This window comes from Syngnathus floridae, chromosome 18 (assembly GCF_059516105.1).
Source record: "Syngnathus floridae isolate MCC-2025c chromosome 18, RoL_Sflo_1.0, whole genome shotgun sequence".
Taxonomy (NCBI): Eukaryota; Metazoa; Chordata; class Actinopteri; order Syngnathiformes; family Syngnathidae; genus Syngnathus; species Syngnathus floridae.
In genome coordinates this window covers 5828558-5852942 of record NC_142430.1, presented here as the reverse complement: position 1 = coordinate 5852942, position 24385 = coordinate 5828558, and the positions used below count along the sequence as shown (strand labels likewise).

At 45.5% G+C, this 24385-nt stretch overlaps 5 protein-coding genes across 10 annotated transcripts; 2 read left to right on the top strand and 3 right to left on the bottom strand.

Annotated features, from left to right (window-relative positions):
• Positions 1 to 102: 102 nt before the first annotated feature.
• On the bottom strand, positions 103 to 3972 carry syt15 (synaptotagmin XV). Its single transcript, XM_088360207.1, has 7 exons — positions 1680 to 3972; positions 1490 to 1620; positions 1145 to 1425; positions 912 to 1079; positions 717 to 825; positions 466 to 651; positions 103 to 338 (listed from the first exon to the last, which is right to left on the bottom strand). The coding sequence occupies exons 1-7, from the start codon at positions 1877 to 1879 to the stop codon at positions 199 to 201; spliced, it is 1215 nt and encodes a 404-aa protein (XP_088216333.1). The 5' UTR covers positions 1880 to 3972; the 3' UTR covers positions 103 to 198.
• LOC148382516 (uncharacterized) lies at positions 2186 to 4169 on the top strand. Its single transcript, XM_088360206.1, has 2 exons — positions 2186 to 2344; positions 2445 to 4169. The coding sequence occupies exon 2, from the start codon at positions 2465 to 2467 to the stop codon at positions 4160 to 4162; it is 1698 nt and encodes a 565-aa protein (XP_088216332.1). The 5' UTR covers positions 2186 to 2344; positions 2445 to 2464; the 3' UTR covers positions 4163 to 4169.
• Positions 4170 to 5555: 1386 nt separating this feature from the next.
• Positions 5556 to 6913, top strand: LOC148382515 (chymotrypsin-like elastase family member 2A). 2 transcript variants are annotated; one of them, XM_088360212.1, is made up of 6 exons: positions 5556 to 5689; positions 5759 to 5868; positions 5941 to 6035; positions 6105 to 6385; positions 6459 to 6622; positions 6695 to 6913. In XM_088360212.1, exons 1-6 carry the CDS (start codon positions 5566 to 5568, stop codon positions 6872 to 6874), a joined length of 954 nt encoding a protein of 317 aa, XP_088216338.1. In that variant the 5' UTR covers positions 5556 to 5565; the 3' UTR covers positions 6875 to 6913. The 2 variants fall into 2 exon arrangements, with proteins under 2 accessions (XP_088216338.1, XP_088216339.1); XM_088360213.1 differs by having other exon boundaries at positions 5579 to 5676.
• Positions 6894 to 8685, bottom strand: timm23a (translocase of inner mitochondrial membrane 23 homolog a (yeast)). The gene is made up of 7 exons (XM_088360217.1): positions 8157 to 8685; positions 8005 to 8063; positions 7833 to 7926; positions 7631 to 7715; positions 7483 to 7541; positions 7305 to 7415; positions 6894 to 7232 (listed from the first exon to the last, which is right to left on the bottom strand). The coding sequence occupies exons 1-7, from the start codon at positions 8260 to 8262 to the stop codon at positions 7108 to 7110; spliced, it is 639 nt and encodes a 212-aa protein (XP_088216343.1). The 5' UTR covers positions 8263 to 8685; the 3' UTR covers positions 6894 to 7107.
• A 3633-nt stretch (positions 8686 to 12318) lies between these two features.
• qki2 (QKI, KH domain containing, RNA binding 2) lies at positions 12319 to 24193 on the bottom strand. 5 transcript variants are annotated; one of them, XM_088360655.1, is made up of 9 exons: positions 23592 to 24193; positions 22332 to 22480; positions 21109 to 21225; positions 18992 to 19135; positions 17984 to 18071; positions 17511 to 17795; positions 17203 to 17226; positions 15867 to 15944; positions 12319 to 13973 (listed from the first exon to the last, which is right to left on the bottom strand). In XM_088360655.1, exons 1-9 carry the CDS (start codon positions 23731 to 23733, stop codon positions 13951 to 13953), a joined length of 1050 nt encoding a protein of 349 aa, XP_088216781.1. In that variant the 5' UTR covers positions 23734 to 24193; the 3' UTR covers positions 12319 to 13950. The 5 variants fall into 5 exon arrangements, with proteins under 5 accessions (XP_088216781.1, XP_088216782.1, XP_088216784.1 ...); XM_088360656.1 differs by lacking the exon at positions 17203 to 17226; XM_088360658.1 differs by lacking the exon at positions 15867 to 15944 and having other exon boundaries at positions 23592 to 24192.
• Positions 24194 to 24385: the final 192 nt, after the last annotated feature.

Below are 24385 nucleotides of genomic sequence, written 5' to 3'. Positions count from 1 at the left end.
CATTAGCGGTATTTCAATTTTTGCATTTCAACACCTTTTCTCTCTAAGTGAAAATTTTCACCTGAAACATCTAAACACTTATATTGTTTTGTTCCATTTGAATGAATTAGTATATTTTCATTTTATTTAACCACTTTACTGAAATATATTTGTGTATATGTCAAATATATTGCAGATAGACACTCCACACAAATGCCTTTAAGTGGTTGTGCAGAGTCCATGCCACACTTTGACCGGCTGGAGTGGTGTGTTGACCATGTCCATCCAGTGTTGCAGCTGCGGACCCCTGGCGTACATGAATGGACCAAGCACCACAACTCCCAGCGGAACTGAAGGTTCTGGATGTGTAAGACAAAAGGAAAATAGGAGAAATAGTTAAGCTAGTTAGAAGGAAAGACTGAGTTATCCTGCTCGTTTAGACAGTACAATGAAAGTGTAACCTCCCTCTAGAAGATGATGAGTTACCTGAGGGAACGTGATCGGTCTCCCGCCGCACCTCCAAGCGGAGGCAGGCCTCGTCTACATGTTCGGCCCGTAGTTTGAAACTCGTCCTGAGCTCGAATTCCGGTTCGCCGTCCGCCTTCACGACGCCGCTGCTCTTGATCTTCACCACCTGAGTGTGAATTTGCAAGCTTGCACGCACGCACACACCTGAGAACAGAAATGTTGAAATAAAGCACATTGAGTATCAAGAGACCACCCAGAAGACCTCCCACCTGCATCCATCAGAGGTTGCATTCCTCGAGCTTTTGGAACCTCCACTGATAGGCGCTGTAGAGTCGGGTTGTAGCTCAGGGACACCAAGACCTCACCGAGCTCTGAACACTGACAGGAACACGTAACAAGCTCCAGCAATGTGAACATCAATTAATTAACTATTAAATTAATCACGATGCCATCTATGCACATACATGATGGTGGTTTTCAGTGTCCAAGTCTCTCCAGAGTACCCTACCAGCCTGTCCCAGTTCTCCTTGTAAAGGAAAGAGCACCTGGCCCACTGCGTGGCGTTTGCCGTCATGTGACACGCTCAGCACGGACACACTGAGCGTGCTCCGTGACACACGGGCTGCTGTCACCTGGTCATGTGGAGGACAAGAAGATTGGGGTCACATCATCAAGTGTGCCACGATCACATTCTCACCTGGAACAGGAAGTAGTCATTAAACTCCGGGTCGGGCCCGGTGCCCCTAGACTTGGCCTGGCGGGGACGCCGGTCATCGGGTAGTAGGCGGAGCTGCACCAGGGTGACGTTACTATGGAAACAAGGCGGCAGGTTGCCCAGGCGGAACAAGGAGACGGCTAGCTGCTCGGCGCCGTAACGGTACTCCACTGAGAAGCAGAGACGTGTTGCCATGCCGGGCGGGGGTCCCACCACCTTGCCAGAATACAAACCGGCCAGCACAGTCCCCACTGGGTACCAACCTGGAATATTAAAAATTGAAAATGGGATGTGCTACCAATCTGAATAAAAGCAGTGGGGACTTACTTTGAACACAAAGAGAGCCCCGGTGAGCCAGAAGGTCCATCTTAGTCACCTCCGCCTTATCCTCGCTTTTTTCCATGTCTTTCAGAGGTATTGGGAAGCGAGGAGGCAACATGAACGGAATGTCGCCGGGCCTTAAGACAAACACCAAATTGTGAGAAACGAGTCAACAGTACTTACTGATAGTACTGACTTGGCACAGGAATCTTGCGAAACGGGGATGACCAGAGGAGTGCATGATGGGACCTGAGGCACGGCGGCAACCAACTCCAGGTATTGTCTGCGATCACGCCTCCTCTTCCACCTCCACAGACAGAAGATCACCAAACCAAGAAGGAGAAGAATGAAAAGAAGCAGCACCAGAAGTCCTGCAATGAGGCCAACGGGAACCATCGAACCCGAAAAACAGGAGACGCAAAGTCAAATGTGTGTCCATATGTGTGAGGTGGACACAGCTGGCTGCTTCTCGTGTGTACACACGCCCTCTATTGGTCAGTCATTTTATTAGGGATAGTACTTTGGACAGCAAATGTAAAGGCAGATTGATTATTCTTATCCTGTACAAGAATAAATGCTTTGGAATCCTGCCAGCTGACCTGATCTTAACTCTTTAGCCACACACACGGAGTCCAGAGATAGGCTGTCAGCTAATGGGATGACAGGTGGCCGGTTAATCCTCGGGGCCCAAGATGCGACACACCCCACGGCACTCGTTCACTCATGCACGCACTGATGATTGATCGGCACCATTTTGATGCGACAGGTTGTTCACCCAGAAGAAGTGTTTGTGGGACTGGAAAGATGTCGGAGGGGAAACGGGACGCCATTTAGCTATACAGAAGAGGACATCACTTTAAGGTTTGAAGATTATATTCCCATCGGAGTGTTGTTTAACTAGGAATTATTATTCCAGTAAAATAATCTTTTTTTGTCTAAAAAATGACATAATCCAATTTAGGTACTTCTTAAATTGTTGCCATGGCAATGAAGCCCGTGCGACCCCATTCCGAAATCTACCCGGCTGTGTGTTGTTCCGTCAGTCCATCTGTGTCCTACTCCAGTTTGATGGAAGGACCGATGGACGACGGTGATGCCAACACACCCATCTTCTCAGTCTCCAAGAGCTCCATGGATGTTTTCAAGCGTGACCCGACGTGGACCGACCTGGATCTACACCGCAGCTCCAGCGCCAACGTCGAACAGGGCACGCTGCAGGAGCTCCACGAGTGGCGGCGCGTGGGAAGCCTGCAGTCGTCGGATGGCAACAACCCGGCCGCCATCAGCGAGCGGCTGGTGGCCAACATGCGGCGCTGGAGCCGTTGCAGTGGCGGAAGCAGCGTGCACAGCCGCAGCAGCACGCCCGACACGGTGGTGTGGGGCGGCAGTACGTCGCGACCCGGCAGCCTGGCGAAGGACGTGGCCTGCTGCGCTCCTTCTTGCTCTTCGACCACTCTCACCTCCTCGCCATTCATCTCCCCGCTGCTGACACCCACTTTGCCATCCGTGGAACAATACGCCTTGTCCCCGGCGTCCCCTCTGGCGTCCACAACCATGCTGCTACCTGAGCATGGAGACTCTCCAGGGTCCCCCCTGGCATCCACCACCCTACCTCCTCGGCCCTTTTTTCGGGTGAGGAGTACAGAAGATGACACCTCCAGCGGTAACCGCTTGCTTTATTTTCAGTATCCCTCCCCAATGGCGTCATCCGTGTGCTCAGAGGAAGGCGTATCACCATCCCCTGGATGCCTCCCCGATGAGGAGACACCCCAGATATCCGATGGCCAAGTTCAGGTGTCAACATCAGTGGATGAGGAGCGAGAACTGGATGAAGAAGCTTCGGTGTGCCACCTCCAGTTGCCGTGGCAACCGCAGCCAAGGAGGTCGCCTCTGGTCTCCTCGCTGAGCGACTCGCTTCTGGGTGAGGGGTGTAGATGCTCCAGAGGAGGAGCCCAAAGGGAGCCCATCTTCAAGGAGAAGGCCCAGCAGAAAATGGTGGACGCTGCCGTGCAGACGCTGTCCCCCACAGGTTCATGGTTGGACCGCCACAGTAACACCTCCCACTCTCTACTGGGCTCGCCTCCCGGATCCAAACTAGACCTGAAGGCCTCTGTGGACTCCAACTCTAACCTGGTGTCACCCTCCTCCAGCATGATCCCGCCGAGCGAGAGCGAGGAGGACGAGAAGCTGAAAGACGATCTGGGGCGTAGAAGGTCGTGCCTTAAGACACAGGCCGGGGAGGAGAAGAAGGAGCCGGGGGGGAGGAGGCGGAGCAGCATGAAGCAGGTGCAGTGGGACGAGGACGGAATGACGTGGGACGTCCACGGCGCATCCATGGAGCCGGAAATGTTGACCGCGGCCATACGGAAGCACCTGGAACTTCACAACAGCCCCCAAACTGTCAAACGGCCCTCAAAGAAGAAGAGCAAAGCTCCTGCTCCTCCTTCTGTGGTGCTCCCCGACGCCACTCCTCCAGACAACGGAGAGGAGATGATACAAGACAAAGGAGATGAAAAGGAGGAGGCGCCTCGTGAAGCGAGCAAAGCCGAGGAAGGAGACGTGGTTAATGACAACATCCCAAAATCCCCCTCGCTCTCGCGTGGGACCATAAGGAAGAGGAGTGTTATTAGGTCACTAAGACCAGGGTGGTGTGGAGGCTCAAAAAAGGAAGTCGACTAAGACAAAAGATGAGATCTGTTGAGTAAATTCACTGATTACTGCAGCGCAACAGATTTAAAATATGCAATGTAAAAAAAAAAAGAAAAAAAATTGAGAGTTGATGAAAGGTCTCAACAGCAACATTTTAGAATTGCAACATTGTGGTACATGAAAATACACTGTATTGCTCTTTGCATTTTAAGTCACATTGAAAGTGATGTTTTGTTATTAATGTATTAAATGTACATGGCCGCTCTATTGCTGCTCTTTGCACAGGCAATTTAAAACGATAATCACTAAACTAATAAATTTATTGTAATATTTTATTCAGTTACCCATTATTATTTTATGTGTTAATTATATTTATTTAATTTATGCTTATTCAATAAAGAATGGGTCAGAATTTCTGACTAACCGATTTCTTAACAAATGCAAAACAAGAAAATCTATAAAAAAAAAATGTTGCTGAGAGTTTTGCTAATAGTTAACAATTCTTCAAAAAAGAACATTCCATCTCTGTATTGCCACTCACGGTTGAAGTTTACTAACTCAATTAAGCCGTCTGCCTGTATTATACTGCCCTCATGTGGCCAAACAGGGAACAGCAAAAAGAGCAGCACAATGGTGTTGGAGTAACATAACATCGATATCAAGTGAGTCATGAATTCTAGCCCACCCTATATTTCTTATAATTATATTTGGCATTTCTGTATTTATTTATTTATTCTGTATGTTATCATTTATGTATAATTCCATGATTTTATTGTAATCAAACTTGATTTGTGATAGAACACGTTTGTTTCGGTTCGTTGGGTGATGCTAGCTGTTTAATTAAAAAAAGTAGATAAATTAATTACGTATTAACATAGCTCGAGTGGCGTCGAACTTTGCACTGCTTTTATCATATTTTATAATATTCTCTAAACGTCCACAACAGTAATAACATCCACGATGATGCGGGTGTACCTAATATTCTGCTCTTTAACTACAGTCAGCTTGTTGAACCGTATTGAGGTGCTGCGACCATTCAGTGTTTCAGATGAGCGTGCACATTCCCATTCAGAGTAAAAAAAACCCTGTAAAAACTCACTGGTGATTTCCAGATAGCTCTTTCTATACTGTCACATTATCATATGATCAGTAAAAGTGTAAAAGTGTTTTTATTTTAAAGGGGTGTTTCACTTTTTGTCCATAAAATACACTAATATTTGTGTTGTTTATCCCCAGAGGTCATTTAAAGTTCACTATGCCACTGTAGTACGTCACCTGACATGTTTGTGTTCACGACTACTACTGTATGTGTGAAAAGGTTTTTTTTTTTGTGAAAAGTCATCACAGCAGGAGAACAATCCAGCGCCAACTCATTGTGTGTTTGTGTGTGCGTGTACCTGCTGCTATAAAAACGGCGGGTTGCGCGCGGCCTGATGATTTTTACACGGAAAACGATGGCCGCCGCGCTTCATGTGGTGTGTTTGCTGCTGCTGCCGCTGCTGCGGGAGGCTGCGTACACGTACACGCCTGGCAAGCAGCATAAGGTCTTACACCTGGGTGAGAATACACACACATATTAAAATCACAACAGGGTTGACATGTGTGTTTTTTTTTTTTTTTTTGCAGATTGGCCCAAAGATTGCGGGATGGCCTACTTCAAACCCAACATGGTCGAGAGGATCGTGTCGGGCAACGAGGCTAGACCGCATTCCTGGCCTTGGCAAGTCTCTCTGCAGGTATATGAAAAATTAATATTAATAATTAATAATAATACACCTACTGAGGCTTCTTCTTCTGTTCTTTGCCAGGTTCGACCCAGAGGTAGTAAACATCACATTCACGTCTGTGGAGGAACTTTGATCCACAAGAATTGGATCCTCACTGCTGCTCACTGCTTCCAAAAGTAACCCAGAAGATAAAAAGAACATTTTGGTACTGTTAGAAACTCGAGTGATTAAAACCGACCTTTCAGGGGAAAAGCTGAGGACCCCGGCTCGTGGAGGATCGTGCTTGGCAAGCATCGGCTGAGGCGCTCCGAAACAGCTGAGAGGGTCTTCCCAGTGAAACGCATCTACCGGCATGAGAATTTCCGCTACCCGGCGCATAGCGAGCTGGACTATGACATCGCTTTGGTGAAGGCAGCTGTTGACATCCTCCCGTCCAACTTCATCCGCTACGCCTGCCTGCCGCGCAAGCAGACCAGCCTTAAGCCGGGACACTACTGCTGGGTGACGGGCTGGGGTGACACTCGGGGTGAGTCTGAAGGAACTCTAAAAGATCTTTGTTTGGGGGAAAAGTGGACAGATGTTTTGTTGAAATACATCAGGTGGGAAGGAAAACGTTTCCCTGGCAGAGGCTCTCAACCAAGCCCGCCTCCCCATCATCGACTTCAAAACCTGTCGGCAGAAGAAGTTCTGGGGTGACCGCGTGCGAGACTCCATGATCTGCGCTGGCTTTAGGGACATCGAGGATCCGCCCGCCGCCTGTCAGGTTGGCTTCTGTTCCCTTCCAGCCTCATGAGGAGGGGTGGCAAATTATAAATCAGAGCGGTGTTCTTTTCAGGGGGACTCTGGAGGGCCTCTTTTGTGCCAGCTGGGCCGTGAGCATTGGGAGGTCCACGGCGTGGTGAGCTTCGGCCCCATCGGCTGCACGGTGGAGAACAAACCCAGCGTCTTCACCCGCACCGCCGCGTACATCCCTTGGATCGAGGCCACACGCATCCGAGACTTCTTCCTGCACTGACGTCGCTTCCACAACAATAAAATGTTTGCTTTTTTTTAATGGTATTTCTCAATTATTACATCAAATGATGGGAGACGCACATTCAGGTTCTTGCAATACAGCTTCTGATGATAATCACGGTGAAATAAATACAAGAGTAGAACCAACTGTAAGGCAAAGTTCATCATGAGAAGATCCACTTGCAGATAATTTGGCCCTAACATCAGAGGAAAAGGAGGATGGTGAGGAGGAATTCAGTAAAGCCTAGAGGAGGATGGTGACGACGTTCCTGTCAGATGCTCCCAGTTGTTGTAGACGGCGTAGGCGCCAGACAAGGCCAGACCGGCCAGACCCCCACGGGCCACACCCTTGACGCCGCCTGCCAAAGCAAAGATAGTCAGATATTATTCATCCTGTATTATTTAATTAATTGGGTTTACTCGAGACCTACCCGCTGCCTTGAAGAGCATCCCCGTCAGCGTGCCGGCTGCTATTGTGTTGATGTCGTCCTCAGCTCCTCTGACCTTCTCGATCACCACGCCGAACGCGCTGTACAACAAGGCTGCGACACAATAACAGATGTCAATGCCGCACAAACGACTTTGTTTGCATAATAAGTTGGGTCTTACCGACTGAACCCAAAGTGTTGGCCCACGAAGCACCTTGCCTTGTCACCATGTTGATGATCCTGGTGAGACAACAGAACATTTCAACAGTCATCATCTTATCTCTGCTGCATAAACTAAGATGATACAGAATACTCGGCGCCATACTTACTGTACATTTCGCGGTTTGGACCAAGCCATGTCTCTGGTCTCCTTCAGGCCCATCCTGAGACCATTTAAAGCACCAAAAGAAGCTCCTGTAACAAAACAAAGGGCAATTTGTAACATAAGACAGAGCTTATGGTTGTGTGTCGGAATGTTGTTGCCGAGTAGTGAAGTTGAATTGCCGACAAGTCGCTTCAAGATCCATTTACCTGTGATGCAAGAACCTCCGATTGTGAAGAAAGCCAGCTCGAACCTTCCTCTTGTCTTATTGGCGCCTGTAGGCAGAATGAACTCGTCTGTATCCTGAAAACACACAATTATTGACATTGTTTTATCACAATTTCAGCACAGTACATTGTCTCATCTAAATTTCTGCATTACCTGAATTAAGTAACGAGGGTCGACGTTAAGGTAAGGCGACAAAGGGCTCATTCCAGTCACTAAAATGACAAAAACAATGCAAAGTCAACACTGACTTTAACATGCTAGCCGGTGAGCGGCTAAGCTAGCCGTGGAGGTACCAGGTTGCTTACATGGAACACCGGCGAGCTCCGTGTTGGAATATTCAGGTGATCCACCTCCGAAGAGACCACCGAGACTCGCCTTCAGTCCCCCGGAGCCTTGTGTGTTGTTGTCCATGTTTGGGTGGATGGTGGGAATTAAAAAAAAAAGGTTCTTGCTTCGGCTAAGCAACACTAATTATGATGTAACGACTTAGATAATCCACGCTGAACTGTTGTGTTCAATGTCAATATAATAAAAACAATATTATAGTTGGCGGATCGTTTCTATTTTATCAAGAAAGCAGCATATTTGTATTAAGAACTCGCTGTTCTGTCATGCCGCTGACCTCCACACACATTAGCCGCACGCTCTTGCCGTAAAGCGATTTTGTCAAATTACGTCACCAAGAGAGAAGGAAATCACGGTGTGGTAGAAAATATCAGTTGAAATCTTGAAATTTCACGACCATATGTAAGGTAAGAGAATCACGAAAGGCGTTTTCAAACAGTTTAAGGTAAGTCTTGTTCACTTTAGGAGCCACGAATATTGCATCTGTTTTACGGCAGGTGAGGATGAATTACGGCAGGTAGCCCGATGCCCGACAACTCAATAATAATTATATTTTTCTTCATATTGTGAGAGATGTATGTAAAATTCAAACATTTATCCTTTTAAAATACACCGTATTTTTTTTATTGTGTGCACTGCATAAATTTGAAACGTGTCACGTTATTGTTTGTTTACTAAATATCTACCACAAGAGAGCGCCATACCCTGCAAAATTAACTAATCTGTGTTTGTCAGCTATATTGATAACAAAACAAAGCATTTTAATAACGTACAATTTCCTTATCTCGCCAACTATTCATTGACCTGCATTTTTTCAAACCATACGTACATTACCACTGATAGTTTTTCATTCAGTTACTAGTGTGTCCAAAAATTTTGAATGGTTGTGCAGATATAGAAGAATAAATATGAAAATGATGAATGGTAAATATATATATTCTAATTTTATGTTGATCTTTTCTGTTCTAATGAATGCATTCTTTATTTCCAAACTTTTACCCAAAGGTAAACCTTCCATTTTCTTCCAGTTTCTGCATAGTTGCTTCATAGTAGTACCACATACACATCTTATCTGAATTTACAGTATATTATTAACAGAAGATAATCTGTGCTAACATTGCAGCTCTGCTTACCCTAGGGCTTTGATATGATGCTTCCACTAAATCAAAGTGGTTCACTCTAGAACTGTGTCCTGCCAAGATAATCATGTAATTGGTAGAGAAATGTTATGTTAATTAGCTCCACTGCTAGCTAACCTTGGCTACGTGGTTGTTTTGTTAGAAATATTAAATGATTCCATGATATGTCTCATTTACGGCCAGTTTTCTCTGCTTAACATGATGCAGAGAAGGTGTTTAACTTGGGTACATGTCAGTCGGCCTTTTCGCACCTTTTTTTTCCTCCCCATGATGCAATGGCGCAATGGACCACACGCACGCTCCCATACGTGCACGTTTTAAAACCGCGGGCCCCCCTGGAGGCCCATCTGCTGCTCAAAGCGCCACTGAAGGAATTCAGTGTGCCGCTGCCGAATTTCCCGAATAACACGGCATCTTAGCCGGGTATTCTGCCATTGTGTGTGTGTGTGAGTTTGTGACAGAGAGTGTGTATGTGTGTGTGTATTCACAAGGGGCCAAGTGGAGCGATGAAGTTTGCCATTGTCGCCCAGTGTGGGTGTTTTTCAGACTCTCTGGCATCATCTGTGAGTTAGTGTTCTCTGTGTTGCTGCCCAGTGTGCCCACTGTCTTCCCACAATGCCCCATTCAGGCCCCGGGGCCTCACTCTCCCACTCTCTCTCTCTTTCGTCCTTATTCTGCATCCGTTGGGAGGAGGGGGTGCTATCTATAATCCTCATCATTTTTTTTTTTTTTGCAACATAGCCGTGATGTCATCTTTTATTTTTGTTTTCATCCCCTCACTGTCTCTCATTCTCTCCTTTTCCTCCTGTCTTTCTACCCTTTTCTCTGTCTCTCTCTCTCTGAGCTCCCAAACACAAAAGACAAGGGGAGGCCACGACAGGACCCCAGTGTATGCTGGTTGCCGGGGAGACAGTGTTGGGTCTTTAAACTGCCTTCACTGAGGGGTGTGTGGAGTTTCTTTGGTGGGGGGGGGCTTATTTACATGGGAAGAGGACAAGGGTGAGAGCGAAGATTGGAGATTTTAAATACTTTTTTTTTTCTCCCCACCAACCTCGTCGTTGCTGCTAAAAAATCATTCCGCCGCATCAAATATTTACCGAGCAAAGGAAATGTAGAGCTGTTCATTATGTGGAGAATGCATAGCAGTCTAAATCAACCTGTCACACACATACACACACACTCTTTGATTGTGGTGGGAGCCTTGGTGTGTGTTGGCTCGCTGGCCGGAGCTGACTGCAGAATATATTAGCCAAGCGATTTAACCCCCCTTGTGTTGTCAGATTAACCCGTTTGAAAGTTAAAGAAATACAACACAAATGAAAGCTGGCTTCCGTCGGAGCAAATTGATAGAAGCCCAAAATGGTTGCTCCAAACCAAAATGGTTCTGTCCAAATTCAGCCATATGTGCGTCAGACCTTTTTAAGTGTCCTAGATATGTCCACCGATTTTTGTGTTGATGGGTGAAATCTGTTTTCACTCAAAATGGCCGCTCCCCAGATGGATAAAAACAGGTGGATTTTTATTCTTAATTCATATTTCAGAATAATAAGTAGAAGACCTTATTTAGCCTAGCGAAGGCCACATAATACAAGTAAAATAAACTTGTCTTTTTCAATTGTGAATTTTTCTTCCCAGGTTAACAAAGAAATGTATGTTTTCTTTCTGACAATTCAAATCCGCCTCAGGTCAAATCGACCGGAGAACATTATTGCGCTTCCTGAGAAATGGAACAAGAGGCTTAGAAGACGATTGAAAACAGGAAAAAGAGACAAGAGCGCACACACCCATCCCAAAACATGCACGGAACCCCCTCCCCAGCCACTCACACCCCTCTTAAAAAAAAAACCCAAAACCCTTTCCCTTTAGTACTATCTTCCTGTCCAGAGGACTGTCAGCGGCGGTCACATTATGTTCTTTCTCTCTCAGTGATCAGGGGAGGGGGTGAAGCAGGCTCAACTCCAAGCCTGAAGTTCAATATCAAGCCCCCGCCACCCCCTCTCCAGCCCCCCCACCCCAACAAAAACTCCACAATGAAAGCAGGAAGGGCAGGCAGAGGACGAATGAGCCACCCATGGCTGCATTCACCGCCGAAAACGCTGTGTTGTTGTTTAACTTTGGGATTTAAAGGGAAACTTTGTTTTAAGCGCACGTGACGTGACTATATTTTTATGTCGAGGGCCCGAGCAATGTGTGCCAAGAAGGCCCCTCTTGAAAGTGCTTATTTTCTTCATCCTCCTTTAAAGGCTTTCCCATACTCCAAAAAAAAAAGTAAATCCATTTGAAGCAACCATTTTGAGAAAAGTAGCCTCCAAAGTCAGTTTCATTTAAAAAGAAAAAAGTCTGAAAAGACTCAAGAAGTCGGCCATGTTGGGTTAAAATGGCCATTTTATCCTATTACAAGCAAATTTTAAGACTGACTTGCTGATCATTTTAAATTTTCATGATATCGGAACAAGTTTGCAAAATTGGACGACTCGCCATAAAATCTCAGCCCCATAAGGTCGAAGCTGGGCCAATGGCGTGATGATGATGCTCCCGTCTTCGCCTCGAATCTCTGGACCAGCTGTTGTTGTAGGAGTTGCACTACTCGCTGTGATCCTGCGCAGATGTTTCAGGGCGCGCTTGCGTAATCAATTTCCCTTATATTCCCTCGACATTTAGACTTTCAAACCTGACACTCGCCCCCACCTCCTTGTTATACATGTGCATGCCTCGCAGAAACCATGGCGAGCCCGGGTGTGTTTTGTTCTCTCTTATTGCACAAATATGTGCAATGCCCTCTTCGAGAGGGAGACAGGATGGAGAGAAGACAAGGAAAAGAGGGAAGTGGGACGGAACTTTCATGGCCTTTTCCCTGCATTTCGTCTAAAGGGGGTGTGTGTTTTTATTGTGTGGAAAGCCCTTGTTTTTGGTGATTAGTATGCAGAAAGGAAGCTCATTTGCATAATTAAGTGCTACAGAGAGAGTGAGAGAAGCAACAAAGTTGGTTAGTTTTTACAACTTTAATGATTACAATGTTATTCCTGTTCACAATGTTAAAGAGTCCATCGTTACCATAGCTATTTTTTTTTTCAAGAACCCCCCCACTCAAAAAGACAGATACAATTAAGTGGTTAAACACAGAAATGTTTAGTAGAGCCTATACAGTGGCTGCTGAAGGGCAGATTAATATGGAACTACACTGTTAATTGTCAAAAAATAAAATGAAAATAAAATAAAGGCACAAGAGGCAAGCGGTGGTGTTCATCTCCAAGGCTCCAGTTAACACATAAAACATATCCAGTATTTCAGGACATAGATATATATAGTAAGGCATCAACTCTGAAAAGTTCATTTAATATACAAAATAGCATATAAAAATACATATAAACTCGTTACAGGTGTCACGACCCCCTGATGTTTGATAGCAAGGCCTCGGTTGGCTGTGTTGCATGTGCTCGTTTATATAATATGTGCGGGCTAAAAAAAAAAATAATAATCATATAACAGTGTTCCATCCTCACACATAAGTGAAAAGACATCAGTGCGTAATACTGTGTGGCACTTGGGGAGGGATTGGGCAGTAAAGAGGTAAATTGTAATAAAAATGTAATACTGGTGAGTTGATTTTTTTTTTTTAAGGCACTTTTGTTCAGTTGTTGTGCAAGCTTCCTTTCAACTTGGCATTTAAACCTGCCGTGTTGATTCACAGACTTGCGAAAGAAGCATTAGAATGCTTGACTTGATGACTACGATACTTTGGCCTTTTTAGATTTCACTTTTTTTTTTGTTTTTTGCGGAGCGAGAGAGAGGATCCGCCTTGGCATTTTACTTCACTTGACGAGGTTAACAGAAGCATAAAATTCAATAAGGCACTCCTTAAAACGTTAGTGACATTTAAAAGAAAACAAGGAACATTTCAGGCCTTGAGTTTCTTTTTTTTTGTTTTTCTTTAAAGGAAGGATTAATCAAATCATATAAAATAAAACCTTAGTGGAACTGTTTTAATCTCTGTTGTTGGTATTACTTAGAGTTTGAGCGTTATCATAAAAGGATACATTCGAGACCGTAAATAATAATATATATATATATATATTTTTTTTCTTTATCCAGGCCTGTTAGTTAGCTTTTTTTCAAATGAAAAATGCTAATTGGTATGCTAACGATAAGGATTATCCTGCCGTGTGGTCGGGTATTTACATCAACATCAAAGAATTTATCAAATGCTAACATGTTAGCATTTGTTTGTTGCTGGTAATGAAGTAGAATGCAGACTAATCAACACCTCTCTCTGTGAATCGTTTGAGTGCAGGGTGAAAACAATTAGCATCTTCAGTAGTTGAGTTATAAAAGAGTAGTAATTATTGCTTATGCAGGAGCTCGTTTGGACCCCCACAATGGTGATGGTGGGCGATATGCAAGAGGAAGGCACGTGGGCTAAAACTTCGATCCCTGCTGGGTTATCGCCACCGCCATCCGCTGCTGGTTAGACCGAAGGGTCGCTCCCGGCGCCGGCTTCTGGTTGGCTGAGCCGAATTGGGATGGGAGGGGGTGGGGCGCGGAGGGATGGGGGCAGTGTGAGGGGCAATTGGCCAATGGGTTGGGGTCGGGGGGTCATCAGTGGGTGGAAAAGGTGTCATGGGTTAGTTGCCGTGGCAGCTAAAGTTAGACGGGAGACAGACAGACCAGGAAAGGAAACGGAAACAAAAAAAAGAGGGCACACAGAAGGGGACATAAAAAGAAAAACAAAAGATAGAAGAGAGATTAGTTTCAGCTAGTGGCGTCGGGATGACAACAAGGCATTTTTTTTTTACGGCAGTTTCACACGGTGCTAGGGGCAGATGCTTTGCTGCCCCCAGCGTCATGTGACCGCCGCTACCGTGACGCTACCCATGCTACCAGACGGTGAAACCATGAGGCAGAGGAGGAGACGCTGTGGTTACCCAAAGTGCACATGTGGGGGTGTGTGCACTGGCCGCCATCATTAAAGTGTATCGAAAAAATAATTACTATACTTGTGAGATTACAATTTTTTTTCTCAGTGTATTTATGTACCTTTCTGTGAAAATGTTTTTCCTTTTCACAAAAATATACAACTTTTTTAGTCGCATAATTTTCCCATGAAAATTAGCATTTTTGTGATTACGGCATATCATTTGTCCATGTGGTTGCAGATTTATCACCACCTGCACTTTGGGTAAGCACGGACGGCATGATTTCATGTAAGTGAGAGCGTGACCCTCTCGTTGTAAGTAGCTAGATTTGCGAGTAAGGCTGACTGATTATTATTAATATCGTTTATGCTTTTGCTCCAATGGCTAGGAAGTATTAGCAGAGCGACTAATGGCTACTGTGAGCAGAGAGGTGCCATAGTAAGAGACAGCGATGAGAGGTTAAAAGATGGTGATTTCAAAATAGACAGTCTAACTACAAGAATTTAGAGTCTTTAGGTTGTCTTTGGAGATTTATTTTGTTCTCAATAGTCGTCTTTATTGCCTTTTAGTGTTTTTTTTTTCTTTCCGTTGCTTGTTTTGTACAACAGGAGCACCACCGCTCACACACATACATATTGCAGCTAGCTAGTCCATGTCTATATTGCATAAAACAGTCATGAGGCCTGTGCATTGAGAAGGTCACCTCATCTTTTAAAAACAACAAAATCAAAAACAAAACAAAAGCACACACACTAGAGCAACAACGCCGCCTTCCAGGGAACAGTGGAAGCTACACACTCGGAATAGAAGTTTTACATGGAGACACTTCATCTATAAAAAGCATACCGTAAAAATAAAAATGTACAAACTAAAAAAAAAAAAAAAAAAAAAAACCCTACAAATACTTTCAAGCGATTTTGTTCCATTAGCTTCATATAAGCACTTTAAAATCCCTATATACAAATGTATTTTTCTTTTCTTTGCAGCTAAATACATGGCAACAGCACCACTCTGGCTAGGAAATATAATATGAAAGATGTAAACAGTCCCAATGATAAAGTCCAGTGGGCGACTGATAAGACCACAAACAATAGTATTTCATACCAAAAAAAAAAAAAGAGCTTGGAACACAGACTTCAGTAGTCATCACACGCTGTGTTTTAGTAGTAAAACGGGATTAAGTGGCGTGTAGTCATTGGGCACAACACTTTTGATCATTCACACCAAAATACGGGAACTTAGTGGAATGAAATCTTGTATAAATAATAGGTTCCCAAAGGACGTACTGGGTAAAAAGAAGTAGCAGAGATTTAAAAAAAAAAAAAAAGGGAAAAAAAAGGACTCCCAAGTCCAGGAGTCACAAGGAAGGGAGTCACATGAATGGAGATATTCACACTAATTAAGACGTGCCGCCTAGGTTATTGAACAAGAGATAAGCGCACCCCCCCTCATCCTGACATGGCTCCTCCCAAAATGTCACTCTTACTGCAACAAGACTGTTTTCACATTTGATCTTGGCATGCCATGCTAAGACAAACTCACAATAACTGGTCCCTTGGTCTGCATGCACACACGCACGCACACACACACACATAAAGTGGCTGGTGAGCTAACTAACCTCTGTCTGTGGTCACTACCCTTTGGTAAGGATGGATTCTCTTGTCTTGGCGGCGTACCTTAGCGGTCATGGCACCTGCTAACAAGCGCGATGACGTTGGCCAAAACAGAATACAGAAGGTTACTCATCAGAAAAGACACATCACAATGTCAGCCGCCACTTCTGGGAGATTTGACAACGTGCACAAAAGGGGGTGGGTGGGATGGGGGGTTCGGGTGGATGAAGATTTTAACCCTCCTGTTATGATGTGGGTCAAATCAGATTCTTATTATTCTGCGGGTCAAACTGATCACTTCAAAAATCTAGATTTATTTTGTAAAAAAATGTACTTCTCTAGTCTTCCCTTTTCTGGCCGTAAAAAATAATAATTTAAAAATATACAACTTTTTTTTTTTTTATATGTTGATTACACATAGAGTGGGGTCACATTGACCCATAAACATTCTTGGTAAGGGACAAAGACAACAATTGTAGAATAAAAAAATTCTTATGCTGGCCTTACTCAAGCTTAACTTTTTCTTTAAATATAAAAAAAATAATAATTTGCATTTATTTGTCATCATTAAACTGGGATTTCGAGCTGCTGGCCTTCATTTTTCTTATATATTAAAAAATAATAATTTGCAAATACCTCCTTTCTCATACATAACCTGGCAGTGACACAACAGGCTAAAAGCGAGACGTCAGAAACGGTCAATTCTATTCTGTCACACACACACACACACACACACTTATTTCACCTCAGCCATAAATGATAAGCGTTCATACATAACAGGAGGGTTAAGTCATTCAAAGAGGACCGTCATATCGTGTTGTGGTCTTCTGTTCTCTAAAAATGAATCCAAACCACTACTTTCTATCCAAAATAAGTTTCACTAGTAGCTTCAAAATCACACTGATGAGGCACTGGAATCAATAAAATTGTTTCTTTTTTAGAAAAAAAGATATATTAAATCACAAAAAGCGCGCTAGAACATCTACGCTAGAAAAAAAATGTTACAATTAGAAGCGGATTTTTTTTTTTTTTTTAAGAAAAGGTTAGAATTGAAGGCATCACACCACCACGCTAGTCAGCTAATAGAAGTCACGAGCGAGAAGAAGCCATGGACACTCGACTATAGCGCGAGGAATCTGTCGTCCGACAGTGTGAGCAAGCTGTGAGCTTTTGCTCCGTAGCATACTGGAAGCGTTTAAAAGGGAAGGGGTGGTGGGATTGGGGTGTTGGTTCTGGAAGGGGAGGGGTCGGGGAGATGGGGAGGGGGGGGTCTCTGCAAGCCAGTCCGTGTGCGCTAAGACGTATAGCTAATCGCTTAGCCTTTGGTTGGGAAAGCCATACCTGCGAAAACACAGGACGAAGGGACTATTAGCCCGACGATAAGCTTCTGCATGCTGGGGTTACACGTAGACGGATGTATTACGAGAGCTGGACACTGATGGCTGCATTGTCATCATTGATCGAGTAAAAGCCGAGGAATCAAAGGTATCTGTAAAGCTGAAGCTCACAGCAGAGTTTCAAGAACTCGTAAATTCTGATACTAATTTCTGCGAGCGCTTTTTGGGTTGATGATTTGGAGCCAAGTATCGAGGTCTCATAATACACCCATTGTCCATGTAGGAACATGATGAACCGTGGCGATTATTTACCTAATACGCCGGTCGAGTCGATGGGGTATTCCAATATGGAGGGCGTCAATGTGTAGGGGTACTCGTAGGGCGTGTAGATGATCCCCGACTCGGGTCCTTGAGGAACCAGCGCCGGATGCGGGTTGCCGCCCGGTACGAGGGCGGAGCTCTGGATCTGACGGATCAGAGGCATGATGGTCGGCGTGGTCACGGGGGCGGGGTTGCGCAGGGCAGGTGGCAGGACGGGCGTGGGGCCGGTGATGATGCGAGGGGCCTGCGGGGTGCCGAGTGGGAATCCGGCGGTGGCTGCGGGACACAAGATGCACAATGATTGTGTGTACGCACCCACACATAAACACAATGGACAGGGGACGAAGAAGGGACAAGCAGTCTATGTTACAAGGAACAGAGGCATTGTTTGTATATACAGTGGTCTCCTGTGAAAGACCCCCCCCTCCCTCGCGGCCCCTCCCATCCTGTGCTGTGATTCTTACGTGTCTTGACATTGGCGTCTCTGTAGGTTCCATTGAGAATGGCCAACTCCATCAGCTGCATTTTCTTCAAGTTGTCCTCGCCTTCAGCCTACGCAAAGACACACATCTCAAAATGGACGCCACCACAACAATGAGACGTTAGCAAATCGGCTTAAGAGTTTCGATATTCAGGCCTCATTTTTATCCCACTTTGACATCATCTGGCCTAATAATGTCTGCAAGTAAACATTCTGTCATCGCCCAAAAGTAGAACACATACAGTAGCGCCAGCTAGACACTGTGCGTCCAACAAGCTAGTTGCACGTTAGCTCTGGTTACTTCCCGCTGCGAAGCACATCTGATTTACTGCTTCAAGGCAAAGTTAAGCCATAACGTATTATTAGTCGGACCCAGCGCACATGAACGGTAACAGGGAATGAACAGGTGCTGGTGCTCCTGACGACCACGACGTCTGACGGCCTTAACCTTTTCGCCTCGACGGCAATAGAATTCCCCCCGCTGTTCTTTTCATTCTGACCCAGTTGTTGCAAGAGGAAGCGATTTCGCAATCTACGTGTGTGTGATATTCCACATGTGAGCAGCGGAGGGAGGGCGGGACGTATGTAGGTGGCGCCGGAGAATTCGAGCGATGCGGAGGACTCCAATCAAAACGGGCCCTTGTGCACGTACAACAATGACGACGAAAAAAGATTGGGGTAGTGTGGGGGGGGGGGAGAAAAAAGGAATATTGTAGCCGGTCGTTTGGAATGAAGTGAGTTGTGAACGAGTGAAAGGAGTGATGGAGTGGGGAGAACGAGTGAACAGACTCGCCATTCATTCGCGCAGCCTTTCAAACAACCCGGTGTTGCCGTGGCAACCTCTTTTTGTGCGTGTTCCCTAATTACCCTAACCCCTTACACATACTCACACACACACTTTTGGACCGACAATCCCATCCGACCCCCCCCCACCCCTTCCGTGCATACCAAAATGCTAAACTCTCATCCCCGTTTTGTTTCGGATACTCACAGCGGGGATGAGGAGTTTCTTGACTTCGTTGATGGCCCGTTGCAGCTTGATCTTGGCCCGGTTGTGCGTGTCCTCCACTGAAATCAGGACATGAAGGTCCTCGCTCAGGTGCTCCCAGTTGGGCTTGCCTCGGTTCATCTCCTCCTGGAGGGAGTACACAAACAAGCATGCTCGGTTTGTATGCACGGCGTGGGCCCGTTCCCATTCACGCGCTACAACGAGCGACATGTAATGAGACTCTGAGGGTGTTTTTTTTTTTTTTTAAATCCTGTTATGTTACGGGTCAATGTGACCCATTTTGAATAGGAAGTCAAATAAAAAAAGATGAATATTGTCTTTCATTCAATATGAATTAAGAGGCAAAATCCATTTATCCATCGCAGAGGCCATTTTGGCACTTGCTCTTGACATAATGACATCACAGGGTTCAGCTAGCCAACGTCACATGACCAAAGTTAGCAAAGAGGTGACCCGTGATTGGTCGTCACCTGATCCCTGAGCAACTGTGATGTGTTTTTCAGTGTTAATAATGAGATATGATTACAAGAAACAAAGGTATGTTGATTAGAAATAACTTGTGCAACTTTCTCAAACTCCCTAAATGACGAAGCCTTCTCGCAAATTTTTTTGACACCTCATCATCGCTCCGACACCCTTATTATTGTGTCATTTATCTCGGAAGACTATTGTGTCAAAGTCGGGTTGCATTAGGTTAAGCTTGTTGCGTTAGCTTGTGATAAAAAAATGTTATGATGTCATTAAGAAAAATTGCACCATTGGCTCTTTGCATAAAGTGTGAGTAAATCCCAGTGTCACTTTTGATAGGCTCTTCATGAGCAGTAAAAAAATGGATGCATTACACCGCAAATGCTTAACACCATTGAGGCAAAGGATCGTGAACAATTTTAGCATCTCGACTCTAGTTCATATTTCATAACTTGTAAAAAAAAAAAAAAAGTAATAGGAGATGATTATTGGCTGAAACCACATGCTGGCGGAAAACGAAGTTACGAAAGCGTCCGTCGCAGTGTGGGGCGTGCACGCTGGGTTGAGAGACGGCCCGCTTTGCGAATGTTTTGTCAAGTGAGATGTATCGTTTTGAAGAGCACTAAAAGTCAACATCTTTCTCTTGGCCTCCTCTCCCACTGTGTCTCTGTTTTCCTTCCTCTGTGTGTGTTTCTCTCAGAGGGTGTGCGGGGTAGGGAATGTTCTAGAGAGAGAGGAAGGGAGAGAAAGAGAGGTGGGTGGGGGGCGTCGCATGGAATGCTGGACTTGCTCCACCTGCCGTTTGGAAAGCTGGAACCAGCCAACGGGAGGAGACAACAGGGGAGAGGGAAGAAAAGACAGATGGACGAAGCAGCGGGACAAAGTGAAATCACATTGTGGGTGGCGACTATACATGGAAAGATGGATAAAGGGATAGAGATGTGAGGAAAACTATGATTTCAAATGCTCCCTGAAGGCAACGCCCAATTTTATTCGGTTCTGTAGTTTCGCCCATTTCCGACGTTCGTCTATTGTGCAATCTTGACTTGTGATGTCTGGACATTTTTTCACATGAGTCATTACAATTATTTTGAGCGTGTCAAAGAAAAAAACATTTTGTGTGAGAACGGGAAGTGAGACCTCGCGATTGACCTGAAAAACGCAATGTCACCTTTAAGCAGAAATATTTCGTAATACATTTGAAATTGCTGCTATTCAGTGTTGTGACTTGCTGTGGTTGGACAAATCAGGGGAGGAGTTTCCTTTAGTGAATCCTTTCAATAAATGCAATTAAACCATGCACGCAAACATTCCTGCCGTAAATTAAGGACAAACAGAACTGTTGCATTCATTGGGTTCTTTAACTTCTGTCAAGGATGCTTCATAATTGCTCCTAATTGACGTTCATAGAAATTGTCCAATGACAAAGAATAAACAATAAAATATCCTGTTAGCGCTTAGCATGTTCATTAGCCAGGCTTCTGTGGGAGAACTGATGAAATGATGTCACAACTCAAGGGGGAGCCCTGGAGCCACAGTTAACAGATCCTTTAATCGGAGATCCTTTTTAGTAAACGCAATAAAACAAGATCCGCAAACGACCCTGGAGACCGTTAAAGAGTGGCGCGTACCTTCTTCTTGTCCCTCATTGAGCCTTTCCCGCGCACCATGATCTTGCAGCCGGTCTCCGCCTCCAGCTGTTTGGCTGTCAGTCCTCGCGGGCCTAGGATCCTCCCGACAAAATTAAACTGTAGACCAAAGCAAAAAAAAATAAAAATAACATCAAGGTGGTCGCATATGACACGAGCCCACTTGGGGTCGGCTTGTGTGATGTGTTTGCGTTACCAAGCGAGACCAAAAATAGATCATTATAGGTGGCATGAGAGGACGGCGGCGCTCGCTTAACCTTATCTGTCACGAAGACTGAGTGATTAACAAGACAGCTGGCCCGTGTGTGTGTGAGCGCATGTGTGTATACTCGTCTCACACACGGTCCAAACACACAAGCGCACGCACAATACTTTCACAGTGGCTACACGTCGATGGCGCGCTGACCTCTGACTCACATGGTCGCGTACACAGCGATAGAGACGAGCGGCTCCGACTAAATTTAACCTTGATCTCAAGCGTTTGCCTCGCCGTCATGTGAGTGAGGACAGCCTGTCATTGTACTGGCTGATTGGCGAGCTGATGCATGGAGGAGGGGAAGTGAAGGGTAAGGAATAAAAAAAACAAAAAAAACGATATAAATTATTGCAAAGAAATCATGTGAGCCCTTCAATCTGGATCAACACGACTCATATTGGAGTACTTAACTGTACTTGGCAGCAGTGGCAACGATGTGCCGGATGCACGCGGGCCTAATATTTACTCGCAGGGGAGAAGACTTAATCCATCTATTTAAACGGCTCTAAATATGGATGAGATACGACGTCACGCTGGCAAAAACTGCATAAATAATCAGAATTTATCAGCAAACAAAACTGGGGGAATGAATACAGTGTTTTGATCCATTGGGATGAAGACAAAACGTTTTCTTGGGCTTGTCACCTTTTTATGACATCACAGCTCATTTTAGAAATTAATTTCTTACTATTTTGGCAGATTTCCCGTCAATTGGATGGGTTTAGAAATTTCACTGTCTCCTTTTAATGACATCACAGTTGACTTTTTTTGCATATTGATTTTAGAAATAGGGTCGTTTCTTCTATCTTAATTGTCTCCTGAAATTTATAATGGGTCGAGGGAGGCCCAACTGATTTTTCATCCTCCCTACCGCCACCGACAGGAGATAAAAGGGAAAAGTAAACAACTGGCAGAAAAGTTCGAAGGTCACCCGCCGGCCCCAACTCACGTCGGGGTACTCTTTGACCGGCACATAGAGCTTCTCTTGCAGCTGGGCCACCGGTCCGACGGCTTCGGGCAGTTCCTCCATATCGCGTCCGTTGAACATGCCTCCGTTCACCGTGTCGTTGTACATGTCCTTGCGTACCCGCCCGATTTCTGCCGGGCGAGAAAAAAAGTGACTCATGAGACAGCGCTGACAATTTCTCCTGCTATGTTGACACATGCTGTTCCCTTTTAACCCAGTAAATATGCTCGGGAGGTCAGTGTGACCCAATAACGAAACTGGACAATACGGATTTGCTCATTTTGAAAAAAACATGCAATGTCTGCTCTTATGCGGCTCCATTAAAACACTGTCATGCTTGTAATGTTTGTTTAGGCTCGACCCGGCGGCCCACAATGCCTCTGTAATGACACCCCGGCGCAATAATAAGTGCTTGCATGCCGAGCGCACTCACGCACACAAACACGAGCCAATGGCTGCCTTGAGGTGCAAATATCGTCTGACCTCAGCAACCCTTAACAACCTATTGTGACCCTCCACTTTTAGGTCATGCGTGGCCACATTTTGAGAAGTGAAAGAAAGCCATAGCGAAACGTCATCGTCAAGTCATCTTGTTTTTAGTTTCATGTTACAAATGAATAGTCGTCATGTCAATTAGCAAGATTTGATGCACAGTACAGCGCGTGTCGTCATAATATGGACTAAAGTGTGTGCGGCTGTCTGATCTGGGCGCCTGTCCACATAACTCTGGCCAGGCCAGAACACGCCGAACACGGGCCACTTTGATTCTAAACGTGGCTGTCACGCTATCATGTGGTGTTGCCTTTGTGTTTTTAAAATAATGACTGTCACTTGACCACTTGTAACAATTGGTTTCTTTCCAAGAGCAGCAAGCTTGAAAAAAAAAATTGCAGATGACTAAAGGACACGATTGCAATGATGTGATTATTTGAGTGTTGGCGCTTTCATGAAGAGAAATGGAACAAGTTGCCCAGTGACATGTTGTGTCGTTCCAGTACAGGGATGGGCTGCATCACTCCCACCATAAGCCTGCGCATTAGGTCACTGGCAAAGACTAACAACTGTCTGTTTGTTCCCATCACCAACTCACTCGCTCACTCACACGCTCACTCATTCACTCTGCATGTGCGTAACTAATAAAGCACAGAAAATAGCATTTTATATGAGATGTCAACTTTATAAATGTCACATTTGATTTGTTCAAAGTGACACGCTCGAGACCCCCCGTCCCACCCACCTTACCTTCATCCAGCAGCCGCTCCAGATGCGTGAAGATGCCGCTGAAGTTTGGCAATGAACTCATAACCTTCCGATCGTTCATCAGTTGCATTAAATAGTCCGGGTTGGACTTGGGTCGCTCCTTCACCTCTGTCTCCCCGACCATGGCTGAAGCGTCGATGCAAAAGCACTCTGGTTTGATTTATTATAAAAATATTGTATGGTGGAGCGATGGTGGGGGGGTTTATCAAACAAGCAAACAAACAAAAACAAAAACAAAAGTCTCCAAACGGACACCACGGGTCTTCCGTCCGACGAGCGTGTCTCTCAAGCGGCTATTCTTCAAATCACAGCCGCCCCCCCCCCTGCTCGGTTCCGAGCCCAACTCGTCTCCGGATGATGCGAGCCCCTCCTCGACCACCCCCGGCGACTCCAAAGTTGTTTTTAAGGGAGGGGGTGGGAGAAAAAGTTCCCTTGAGAGTTGTTCGAAGTGGACCGCGAACAAGTTGCTGTCGGCTGCGGTGTTACGGACCCCGGATCGCTATCATATGATTACAGTAGTGCGGGTGAGCACGAGTGGGGCTCTGGGGAGCGCGCCGCGCGTCACCGCCAACGCCCGAGGGGTGGAGGCTCGTGCTCGCGCTCCCCATTGAGAAGCGCTTACTACAAACGCCTCCTCCCCTCCCTTCCGTGTGGCGTCGCGCACGCGCACGCACAATACGTACAAGCGAACGTGAAGGTATGCGCATCTGTTGCTTCACCTCAACTGTCGCGTTAATTCGACCTGGGGCGCGCGCGCGCTACTTTAGCGCGAAGGT

Coding starts and splice junctions, on each gene's coding strand:
- timm23a (XM_088360217.1), bottom strand. CDS start 8,262: ATGGACAACAACACACAAGGCTCCGGGGGACTGAAGGCGAGTCTCGGT. Junction 8,064..8,156: donor GGAGCTCGCCGGTGTTCCAT/GTAAGCAACCTG, acceptor TTGTCATTTTAG/TGACTGGAATGAGCCCTTTG. Junction 7,716..7,832: donor CGGAGGTTCTTGCATCACAG/GTAAATGGATCT, acceptor GTTTTGTTACAG/GAGCTTCTTTTGGTGCTTTA.
- LOC148382516 (XM_088360206.1), top strand. CDS start 2,465: ATGGCAATGAAGCCCGTGCGACCCCATTCCGAAATCTACCCGGCTGTG.
- LOC148382515 (XM_088360212.1), top strand. CDS start 5,566: ATGATTTTTACACGGAAAACGATGGCCGCCGCGCTTCATGTGGTGTGT. Junction 5,690..5,758: donor GCATAAGGTCTTACACCTGG/GTGAGAATACAC, acceptor TTTTTTTTGCAG/ATTGGCCCAAAGATTGCGGG. Junction 5,869..5,940: donor CTTGGCAAGTCTCTCTGCAG/GTATATGAAAAA, acceptor GTTCTTTGCCAG/GTTCGACCCAGAGGTAGTAA.
- qki2 (XM_088360655.1), bottom strand. CDS start 23,733: ATGGTCGGGGAGACAGAGGTGAAGGAGCGACCCAAGTCCAACCCGGAC. Junction 21,226..22,331: donor CGGTCAAAGAGTACCCCGAC/GTGAGTTGGGGC, acceptor TTTGGTCTACAG/TTTAATTTTGTCGGGAGGAT. Junction 13,974..15,866: donor GGTAGTGACCACAGACAGAG/GTTAGTTAGCTC, acceptor GTCTAACTTTAG/CTGCCACGGCAACTAACCCA.
- syt15 (XM_088360207.1), bottom strand. CDS start 1,879: ATGGTTCCCGTTGGCCTCATTGCAGGACTTCTGGTGCTGCTTCTTTTC. Junction 1,426..1,489: donor GGGCTCTCTTTGTGTTCAAA/GTAAGTCCCCAC, acceptor TTAATATTCCAG/GTTGGTACCCAGTGGGGACT. Junction 652..716: donor GCAACCTCTGATGGATGCAG/GTGGGAGGTCTT, acceptor TTCTGTTCTCAG/GTGTGTGCGTGCGTGCAAGC.